The 11,147-nt window shown below is 47.2% G+C and overlaps 1 protein-coding gene across 6 annotated transcripts in view; it reads right to left on the bottom strand.

The window, feature by feature from the left end:
- Window positions 1-1,046: 1,046 nt before the first annotated feature.
- Window positions 1,047-11,147, bottom strand: part of LOC115125747 (cationic amino acid transporter 2-like) — a 31,073-nt gene continuing 20,972 nt past the window's right edge. For 4 of the 6 annotated variants that reach the window (XM_065019974.1, XM_065019975.1, XM_065019973.1 and 1 more), the window contains exons 6-13: window positions 10,948-11,147; window positions 10,416-10,638; window positions 8,515-8,651; window positions 6,885-6,987; window positions 6,655-6,788; window positions 4,500-4,666; window positions 2,204-2,312; window positions 1,047-1,270 (exon numbers count right to left, since the gene is read on the bottom strand). The exon at window positions 10,948-11,147 is cut by the window's right edge and continues 357 nt beyond it. In XM_065019974.1, coding sequence (XP_064876046.1) covers window positions 1,140-1,270; window positions 2,204-2,312; window positions 4,500-4,666; window positions 6,655-6,788; window positions 6,885-6,987; window positions 8,515-8,651; window positions 10,416-10,638; window positions 10,948-11,147 — 1,204 coding nt within the window. In that variant the 3' untranslated portion in view covers window positions 1,047-1,139. Of the gene's footprint in view, window positions 1,271-2,203; window positions 2,313-4,499; window positions 4,667-6,654; window positions 6,789-6,884; window positions 6,988-8,514; window positions 9,103-10,415; window positions 10,639-10,947 lie in introns of those variants that run through there. The other 2 variants (XM_065019977.1, XM_065019978.1) reach the window with 2 other exon arrangements.

The raw sequence follows: 11,147 nt of genomic DNA, 5'->3' as shown, positions 1-11,147 counted from the left end.
CACACTGTAACATCAGAACACCGCTATCTGTCCTGTCCTGTCAACCCCAGTCCTTTTCTGTCCTGTTCTGTCATCCCCCTGTCCTTTTCTGTCCTGTTCTGTCCTGTCCTGTCCTGTGCTATACTGTGTTGTCATACCTTGTGTTGTCCTGTCCTGTGTTGTCATGTCCTGTGCTGTCCTGTCCTGTGCTGTCCTGTGTTGTCATGTCCTATGTTGTCATGTCCTGTGCTGTCCTGTCCTGTCCTGTGTTGTCATGTCCTGTGCTGTCCTGTTTTGTCCTGTGTTGTCCTGTGTTGTCCTGTATTTTGTCCTGTGATATGTCCTGTCCTAAAATGCTGTTCTGTGTTGTCATTTCCTGTGCTGTCCTGTGTTATCATTTGTTGTTTTGTCCTACAATTGTTGTCATGTCCTGTGCTGTCCTGTCCTGTATTGTCCTGTCCTGTGCTGTCCTGTCCTGTGCTGTCCTGTGTTGTCCTGTGTTGTCCTGTCCTGTGTTGCCCTTTTTGTCCTGTGTTGTCCTGTGTTGTCCTGTCCTGTGCTGTCCTGTCCTGTCCTGTCCTGTGTTGTCCTGTGTTGTCCTGTGCTGTCCTGTGTTGTCCTGTGTTGTCATGTCCTGTGCTGTCCTGTTTTGTCCTGTGTTGTCCTGTGTTGTCCTGTGTTGTCCTGTGCTGTCCTGTGTTGTCCTGTGTTGTCATGTCCTGTGCTGTCCTGTTTTGTCCTGTGTTGTCCTGTGTTGTCCTGTGTTGTCCTGTGTTGTCCTGTGTTGTCCTGTCCTGTGCTGTTCTGTGTTGTCATTTCCTGTGCTGTCCTGTGTTGTCATTTCCTGTGCTGTCCTGTGTTGTCATGTCCTGTGCTGTCCTGTCCTGTGTTGTCCTGTCCTGTGCTGTCCTGTCCTGTGCTGTCCTGTGTTGTCCTGTGTTGTCCTGTCCTGTGTTGCCCTGTGTTGTCCTGTGTTGTCCTGTGTTGTCCTGTCCTGTGCTGTCCTGTCCTGTGTTGTCCTGTGTTGTCCTGTGTTGTCCTGTGCTGTCCTGTCCTGTGCTGTCCTGTGTTGTCCTGTGTTGTCCTGTCCTGTGTTGTCCTGTGTTGTCCTGTGTTGTCCTGTCCTGTGCTGTCCTGTCCTGTGTTGTCCTGTGTTGTCCTCAGAACTTCTCTTCTTTGACAGCCTCCTTTTCCATCACACCGCTGATGGTCTCAATCTTTACCTGGCTGGTCTGGTTCCTCTGTTTCTGAACGCTGTTACGGATCCCATAACCAAAGTAGATGAGGAACCCTACAGAGAGAGAGAGGGAGAGAGAGACAGAGAGAGAGAGAGAGAGAGAGAGAGACAGAGAGACAGAGACAGAGACACAGAGAGAGAGAGAGAGAGAGAGAGAGACAGAGAGAGAGAGAGAGACAGAGACAGAGACACAGAGAGAGGGAGAGAGAGACAGAGAGAGAGAGAGAGAGAGAGAGAGAGAGAGAGAGAAAGAGAGAGACAGACAGAGAGAGAGAGAGACAGAGACAGAGACAGAGACACAGAGAGAGAGAGAGAGAGAGAGAGAGAGAGAGAGAGAGAGAGAGAGAGAGAGAGAGAGAGACAGGCAGAGAGAGAGAGAGCGAGAGAGAGAGAGAGAGAGAGACAGAGAGAGAGACAGAGACACAGAGAGAGAGAGAGAGAGAGAGAGAGAGAGAGAGAGAGAGAGAGAAAGAGAGAGAGAGAGACAGAGACACAGAGAGACACAGCGAGAGAGAGAGGGAGAGAGACACAGAGAGAGAGAGCGAGAGAGACAGAGAGAGACAGAGACACAGAGAGACACAGAGAGAGAGAGGGAGAGAGAGACAGAGAGAGAGAGCGAGAGAGACAGAGAGAGAGACAGAGACACAGAGAGACACAGAGAGAGAGAGAGAGAGAGCGAGAGAGACAGAGAGAGAGACAGAGACACAGAGAGAGAGAGAGAGACAGAGAGACAGAGAGAGAGAGAGAGCGAGAGACAGAGCGAGACAGAGAGAGAGAGACGGTAGAAGATCAGAGTTTACAATCTAAAACATAGAGAGCCCACCCCTCAACCCTCCAACCTATAACCTCCAACTGACTTTAGACAACCCACACTCCTAATGATATAGGGTCAGATACCCCAAGAAAAATGACCCATCTATCCCTAGCAACCTCTCAGTTTAGTGCGAGTGTATAATTGTGTAGAGAAGTGTCGGGTAGAATACTTACCTACGGCCATCCAGATGGCGTATCTCATCCAGGTGTCTCCTCCTAACTGGACCATCAGGTAGACGTTGACGAACACACTAACTACCGGCAGCATGGGCAGAAAGGGCACCTGGGAGAAGACAGCAGGGGTAAGAGAACTCTACTGTAATGTCAACATAAAGACACAAACGACGTACCACACAGGGTCCCGGGCCTAAAGATAAACGTTCTGTAGTTCAAAGAAATTGGGGTTGAGTCATTATTACGATCTGTTAGGCTGCATCTGATAATGGTTGATAATTATTGTGAATCAGCTGTTTCAATAGCCTGTGATAACATCCTCTAATCAGGGGTGTTTCAATAGCCTGTGATAATGTCATCTAATCAGAGATGTTTCAAAAGCCTGTGATAATGTCCTCTAATCAGCGATGTTTCAATAGCCTGTGATAACGTCCTCTAATCAGCAATGTTTCAATAGCCTGTGATAACGTAATCTAATCAGAGATGTTCCAATAGCCTGTGATAACGTCCTCTAATCAGGGATGTTTCAATAGCCTGTGATAATGTCCTCTAATCAGCGATGTTTCAATAGCCTGTGATAACGTCCTCTAATCAGCGATGTTTCAATAGCCTGTGATAATATCCTCTAATCAAGGGTGTTTCAATAGCCTGTGATAATGTCCTCTAATCAGAGATGTTTCAATAGCCTGTGATAACGTCCTCTAATCAGGGATGTTTCAATAGCCTGTGATAATGTCCTCTAATCAGGGGTGTTTCAATAGCCTGTGATAATGTCCTCTAATCAGCGATGTTTCAATAGCCTGTGATAATGTCCTCTAATCAGCGATGTTTCAATAGCCTGTGATAATGTCCTCTAATCAGCGATGTTTCAATAGCCTGTGATAACGTCATCTAATCTAATCAGAGATGTTTCAATAGCCTGTGATAATGTCATCAGCGATGTTTAATCACGTCCTCTAATCAGGATGTTTCAATAGCCTGTGATAATGTCATCTAATCAGCGATGTTTCAATAGCCTGTGATAATGTCCTCTAATCAGCGATGTTTCAATAGCCTGTGATAATGTTCTAATAATCAGCGTCCTCTAATCATGTTTCAATAGCCTGTGATAATGTCCTCTAATCAGCAATGTTTCAATAGCCTGTGATAATGTCCTCTAATCAGCGATGTTTCAATAGCCTGTGATAATGTCCTCTAATCAGCGATGTTTCAATAGCCTGTGATAACGTCATCTAATCAGAGATGTTTCAATAGCCTGTGATAATGTCCTCTAATCAGCGATGTTTCAATAGCCTGTGATAATGTCCTCTAATCAGGGGTGTTTCAATAGCCTGTGATAATGTCATCTAATCAGGGATGTTTCAATAGCCTGTGATAATGTCATCTAATCAGCGATGTTTCAATAGCCTGTGATAATGTCCTCTAATCAGCGATGTTTCAATAGCCTGTGATAATGTTCTCTAATCAGCGATGTTTCAATAGCCTGTGATAATGTCCTCTAATCAGCAATGTTTCAATAGCATATGATAACGTCCTCTAATCAGCGATGTTTCAATAGCCTGTGATAACGTCCTCTAATCAGCGATGTTTCAATAGCCTGTGATAATGTCCTCTAATCAGCGATGTTTCAATAGCATATGATAACGTCCTCTAATCAGCGATGTTTCAATAGCCTGTGATAACGTCCTCTAATCAGCGATGTTTCAATAGCCTGTGATAACGTCATCTAATCAGAGATTTTTCAATAGCCTGTGATAATGTCCTCTAATCAGGGATTTTTCAATAGCCTGTGATAATGTCCTCTAATCAGGGATGTTTCAATAGCCTGTGATAATGTCCTCTAATCAGAGATGTTTCAATAGCCCGTGATAACGTCCTCTAATCAGCGATGTTTCAATAGCCTGTGATAACGTCCTCTAATCAGAGATGTTTCAATAGCCTGTGATAACGTCATCTAATCAGGGGTGTTTCAATAGCCTGTGATAACGTCCTCTAATCAGAGATGTTTCAATAGCCTGTGATAACGTCATCTAATCAGAGATGTTTCAATAGCCTGTGATAATGTCCTCTAATCAGCGATGTTTCAATAGCCTGTGATAATGTCCTCTAATCAGGGGTGTTTCAATAGCCTTTGATAATGTCCTCTAATCAGCTATGTTTCAATAGCCTGTGATAACGTCCTCTAAACAGAGATGTTTCAATAGCCTGTGATAACGTCCTCTAAACAGAGATGTTTCAATAGCCTGTGATAATGTCCTGTATATGCAGTTGTCCATCTTCCCGCGATGCTCCTCACCATGAAAGCAGCCTTGGCTTGGTTCTGTGGATGCCTCCAGATGACGATGACGAGGACCAGGAGGATGAAGGCTACGATGGACACACACACCATGCTCCAGATCTCCTGCCGCTGTATAGCGTCTATCGCTTGGGTCAGCAGGATGCACAGACCGCATACACACACCACTGGAGAGAAGAGAGAGAGGGGAAGGGGTGAGGGAAGAACAACTGAACAGAGAGAGAGGAAGGGGGTGAGGGAAGAACAACTGAACAGAGAGAGAGAGGAAGAGGGTGAGGGAAGAACAACTGAACAGAGAGAGAGAGGAAGAGGGTGAGGGAAGAACAACTGAACAGAGAGAGAGAGGAAGAGGGTGAGGGAAGAACAACTGAACAGAGAGAGAGAGGAAGGGGGTGAGGGAAGGACAACTGAACAGAGAGAGAGAGGAAGAGGGTGAGGGAAGAACAACTGAACAGAGAGAGAGAGGAAGAGGGTGAGGGAAGAACAACTGAACAGAGAGAGAGAGGAAGAGGGTGAGGGAAGAACAACTGAACAGAGAGAGAGAGGAAGGGGGTGAGGGAAGAACAACTGAACAGAGAGAGAGAGGAAGAGGGTGAGAGAAGAACAACTGAACAGAGAGAGAGGAAGGGGGTGAGGGAAGAACAACTGAACAGAGAGAGAGGAAGGGGGTGAGAGAAGAACAACTGAACAGAGAGAGAGAGGAAGGGGGTGAGGTAAGAACAACTGAACAGAGAGAGAGGAAGAGGGTGAGAGAAGAACAACTGAACAGAGAGAGAGAGGAAGAGGGTGAGAGAAGAACAACTGAACAGAGAGAGAGAGGAAGGGGGTGAGGGAAGAACAACTGAACAGGGAGAGAGGAAGGGGGTGAGAGAAGAACAACTGAACAGAGAGAGAGGAAGGGGGTGAGAGAAGAACAACTGAACAGAGAGAGAGAGGAAGAGGGTGAGAGAAGAACAACTGAACAGAGAGAGAGGAAGAGGGTGAGAGAAGAACAACTGAACAGAGAGAGAGAGGAAGAGGGTGAGAGAAGAACAACTGAACAGAGAGAGAGGAAGAGGGTGAGAGAAGAACAACTGAACAGAGAGAGGAAGGGATGAGAGAAGAACAACTGAACAGAGAGAGAGGAAGGGGGTGAGAGAAGAACAACTGAACAGAACAGAGAGAGAGGAAGGGGGTGAGAGAAGAACAACTGAACAGAGAGAGAGGAAGGGGGTGAGAGAAGAACAACTGAACAGAGAGAGAGGAAGGGGGTGAGAGAAGAACAACTGAACAGAGAGAGAGAGAGGAGGGAGAGGAAGGGGTGAGAGAAGAACAACTGAACAGAGAGAGAGGAAGAGGGTGAGAGAAGAACAACTGAACAGAGAGAGAGAGAGGAAGAGGGTGAGAGAAGAACAACTGAACAGAGAGAGGAAGGGGTGAGGGAAGAACAACTGAACAGAGAGAGAGGAAGAGGGTGAGAGAAGAACAACTGAACAGAGAGAGAGGAAGGGGGTGAGAGAAGAACAACTGAACAGAGAGAGGAAGGGGGTGAGGGAAGAACAACTGAACAGAGAGAGAGAGGAAGAGGGTGAGAGAAGAACAACTGAACAGAGAGAGAGGAAGGGGGTGAGGTAAGAACAACTGAACAGAGAGAGAGGAAGAAGGTGAGAGAAGAACAACTGAACAGAGAGAGAGGAAGGGGGTGAGGTAAGAACAACTGAACAGAGAGAAAGGAAGAGGGTGAGAGAAGAACAACTGAACAGAGAGAGAGGAAGGGGGTGAGGTAAGAACAACTGAACAGAGAGAGAGGAAGAGGGTGAGAGAAGAACAACTGAACAGAGAGAGAGGAAGGGGGTGAGAGAAGAACAACTGAACAGAGAGAGAGGAAGAGGGTGAGAGAAGAACAACTGAACAGAGAGAGAGGAAGGGGGTGAGAGAAGAACAACTGAACAGAGAGAGAGAAGGGGGTGAGGTAAGAACAACTGAACAGAGAGAGGAAGAGGGTGAGAGAAGAACAACTGAAAGAAAGATGGGAATACTTCCTAATGTCACACCTCAGATACCCCAGCACCTTTACAATGTAGACCATCTTTGAATAATATTATTTGTCATTGTTATAAGTGGAAACTTTAAATACAGGCGTATTGGAGATTTCTTATCAAACTGTTTTTCGTACCAGACAGTACAGTCAAACCTGTGACTGTTTTCGAGGTGCCCGATGTTGGGAATGATGGTGGTTTGAGACAACCAAACTTGGTGTTTGATTCAAGGATCTGGAGATCTGAGTCGTCTGATTGGGTCTCTTGGTACCTAGATGTTATAAAGTCAACTTAGTACCGTTTATTTTTGCAAAATCAATACAGAGGACTGCTATTCATCTAAGTTTAGATATTGGGAAATATTTACCTAAGTATAAGAATGCATATAGCCACAAGTGTGTAGGCAAAGAGTGTCCCAATTGACATCATGTCAACCAATGCTTTCAGGTCAAACACCAGGGCCATTATCGCTGGAAAGGAAAACAAACAAACATTCAAGTATTTACCGTAGATAAATCATCACACAAAATATATCATAGGCCAAACACAACAATCTCTTTATATCTCTAAAAGATTGAGAGAGAAAGAGAGAGAGAGATAGAGAGGGATGGGGTGTTACCTGCTACGACCCCGGAGGAGAGGGTAGAGAGAGAGATAGAGAGGGATGGGGTGTTACCTGCTATGACCCCGGAGGAGAGGGTAGAGAGAGAGAGATAGAGAGGGATGGGGTGTTACCTGCTATGACCCCGGAGGAGAGGGTAGAGAGAGGGATAGAGAGGGATGGGGTGTTACCTGCTATGACCCCGGAGGAGAGGGTAGAGAGAGAGAGATAGAGAGGGATGGGGTGTTACCTGCTATGACCCCGGAGGAGAGAGTAGAGAGAGAGAGATAGAGAGGGATGTGGTGTTACCTGCTACGACCCCGGAGGACAGGGTAGAGAGAGAGAGATAGAGAGGGATGGGGTGTTACCTGCTACGACCCCGTAGGAGAGGGTAGAGAGAGATAGAGAGGGATGGGGTGTTACCTGCTACGACCCCGGAGGAGAGGGTAGAGAGAGAGATAGAGAGGGATGGGGTGTTACCTGCTATGACCCCGGAGGAGAGGGTAGAGCTAGAGAGGGATGGGGTGTTACCTGCTATGACCCCGGAGGAGAGGGTAGAGAGAGAGATAGAGCGGGATGGGGTGTTACCTGCTATGACCCCGGAGGAGAGGGTAGAGAGAGAGATAGAGAGGGATGGGGTGTTACCTGCTATGACCCCGAAGGAGAAGGTAGAAAGAGAGATAGAGAGGGATGGGGTGTTACCTGCTACGACCCGGAGGAGAGGGTAGAAAAAGAGATAGAGAGGGATGGGAGTGTTACCTGCTACGGCCCCGGAGGAGAGGGTAGAGAGAGAGAGATAGAGAGGGATGGGGTGTTACCTGCTATGACCCCGGAGGAGAGGGTAGAGAGAGAGAGATAGAGAGGGATGGGGTGTTACCTGCTACGACCCGGAGGAGAGGGTAGAGAGAGAGATAGAGAGGGATGGGGTGTTACCTGCTATGACCCCGGAGGAGAGGGTAGAGAGAGAGATAGAGAGGGATGGGGTGTTACCTGCTATGACCCCGGAGGAGAGGGTAGAGAGAGAGAGATAGAGAGGGATGGGGTGTTACCTGCTATGACCCCGGAGGAGAAGGTAGAAAGAGAGATAGAGAGGGATGGGGTGTTACCTGCTACGACCCGGAGGAGAGGGTAGAAAAAGAGATAGAGAGGGATGGGAGTGTTACCTGCTACGGCCCCGGAGGAGAGGGTAGAGAGAGAGAGATAGAGAGGGATGGGGTGTTACCTGCTATGACCCCGGAGGAGAGGGTAGAGAGAGAGAGATAGAGAGGGATGGGGTGTTACCTGCTACGACCCGGAGGAGAGGGTAGAGAGAGAGATAGAGAGGGATGGGGTGTTACCTGCTATGACCCCGGAGGAGAGGGTAGAGAGAGAGAGATAGAGAGGGATGGGGTGTTACCTGCTACGACCCCGGAGGAGATGGTAGCGATGACAGGACTTTGTCTGGCGCTGACCTTACTGAGGGGCTTGAAGAGGAGACCGTCTCTGGCCATAGCAAACAGCACGCGGGGCATAGGGAACATGGAACCCAACAGACTGTACAGGAGACAGACAGACACAGAGAGCCATCAGACATGTTACAGTCACAGGTCAAGGAACATGGAACCCACCAGACTGTACAGTCGTGGCCAAAAGTATATACATTTTCACAAAGTCTGCTGCCTCAGTTTGTATGATGGCAATTTGCATATACTCCAGAATGGTATGAAGAGTGATCAGATGAATTGCAATTAATTGCAAAGTCCCTATTTGCCATGAATAAATGAACTGAATCCCCCAATAACATTTCCACTGCATTTCAGCCCTGCCACAAAAGGACCAGCTGACATCATGTCAGTGATTCTCTCATTAACACAGGTGGAAGTGTTGACGAGGATAAGGTTGGAGATCACTCTGTCATGTTGATTCAGTTCGAATAGCAGACTGGAAGCTTCAAAAGGAGGGTGGTGCTTGGAATCATTGTTCTTCCTCTGTCAACCATGGTTACCTGCAAGGAAACACATGCCGTCAACATTGCTTTGCACAAAAAGGGCTTCACAGGCAAGGATATTGCTGCCAGTAAGATTGCACCTAAATCAACCATTTATCGGATCATCAAGAACTTCAAGGAGAGCACTTCAATTGTTGTGAAGAAGGCTTCAGGGCGCTCAAGAAAGTCCAGCAAGCACCAAATCTGTCTCCTAAAGTTGATTCAGCTGCGGGATCGGGGCACCACCAGTACAGAGCTTGCTCAGGAATGACAGCAGGCAGGTGTGAGTACATCTGCACGCACAGTGAGGCGAAGACTTTTGGAGGATGGCCTGGTGTCAAGAAGGGCAGCAAAGAAGCCACTTCTCTCCAGGAAAAACATCAGGGACAGACTGGTATTCTGCAAAAGGTACAGGGATTGGACTGCTGAGGACTGGGGTAAAGTCATTTTCTCTGATGAACCCCCTTTCAGATTGTTTGGGGCATCCGGAAGAAAGCTTGTGCGGAGATGACAAGGTGAGCGCTACCGTCAGTCCTGTGTCATGCCAACAGTAAAGCATCCGGAGACCATTCATGTGTTGGGTTGCTTCTCAGCCAAGGGAGTGGGCTCACTTACAATTTTGCCTAAGAACACAGCCCTGAATAAAGAATGGTACCAACACATCCTCAGAGAGCAACTTCTCCCAACCATCTAGGAACAGTTTGGTGACGAACAATGCCTTTTCCAGCATGATGGAGCACCTTGCCATAAGGCAAAAGTTATAACTAAGCGGCTTGGGGAACAAAACGTCGATATTTTGGGTCCATAGCCAGGAAACTCCCCAGACCTTAATCCCATTGAGAACTTGTGGTCAATCCTCAAGAGGCGGGTGGACAAACAAAAACCCACAAATTCTGACAAACTCCAAGCATTGATTATGCAAGAATGGGCTGCCAGTCAGGATGTGGCCCAGAAGTTAATTGACATCATGCCAGAGCGGATTGCAGAGGTCTTGACAAAGAAGGGTCAACAGAGCAAATATTGTCTCTTTGCATCAACTTCATGTAATTGTCAATAAAAGCCTTTGACACGTATGGAATGCTTGTAATTATACTTCAGTATCCATAGTAACATCTGACAAATATATCTAAAGACAATGAAGCAGCAAACTTTGTGGAAATTAATATTTGTGTCATTCTCAAAGCTTTTGGCCACGACTGTACAGGAAACAGACAGACAGACAGACAGACAGACAGACAGACAGACAGACAGAGACAAACCGGTCAACTGACTAACTGTAATGATGCCTGGTGACATCATCGACCAGGGACTTTCCGCGTTCTCCTACCTACCTGGTGGAGAGGGCGCAGAGTGAACCGACAGCCACCACATACTTGGCGGGCCCCCAGCCGATGTACATGAAGGCCACGGGCAGCGGGCTGTTAACATTCAGCAGGTAGTAGGGCATCATCAGAGTGAGGGCTGCCGACACGGCGAAGTAGGCCAGGAAACAAATGAGGAGAGACGCCACGATGCCCAGCGGGATGGACTTCTGAGGGTTCTTTACCTCCTCACCTGGAGAGAGACAATGAATGAATGAATTAATTCATGAAGATCTGTCAATACAATCAATCCATCAGTCGATTGGCCAACCAGTTGATCAATCAATCAGCCAATACCGGTCAATTAAGCAAGCAAGGTTTAATCATGTAGAATATTGACTGTTACAGTATGCCTAAGCATTCTGAGTAGAGTAGACATTACTAAAGATACTATATGGACGAAGTTTGGAGAAGCTCCTGTCTTGATCAGTGTTTCTGTAGGATGGAAGTGTTTCTGTATATAGGTTAATGTGTCTGCACATGTTTAAAGATCAAAGCTTACTTGTTGTGGCGATGCAGTCGAAGCCTACGAAGGCGTAGAAACAGGTAGCGGCTCCAGCGATTGTCCCGTCGAAACCGTACGGGAAGAACCCTCCAGCCCCATACATACTGGTCACGTTGACTGTAGAGGTTAGGTTCCTGGAGAGGTCACAATACAGGACATATATACTGGTCACGTTGACTGTAGACATTAGGTTCCTG

This window comes from Oncorhynchus nerka, linkage group LG6 (genome assembly GCF_034236695.1).
Source record: "Oncorhynchus nerka isolate Pitt River linkage group LG6, Oner_Uvic_2.0, whole genome shotgun sequence".
Classification (NCBI taxonomy): Eukaryota; Metazoa; Chordata; class Actinopteri; order Salmoniformes; family Salmonidae; genus Oncorhynchus; species Oncorhynchus nerka.
This window is presented reverse-complemented; position numbering and strand designations above follow the sequence as displayed.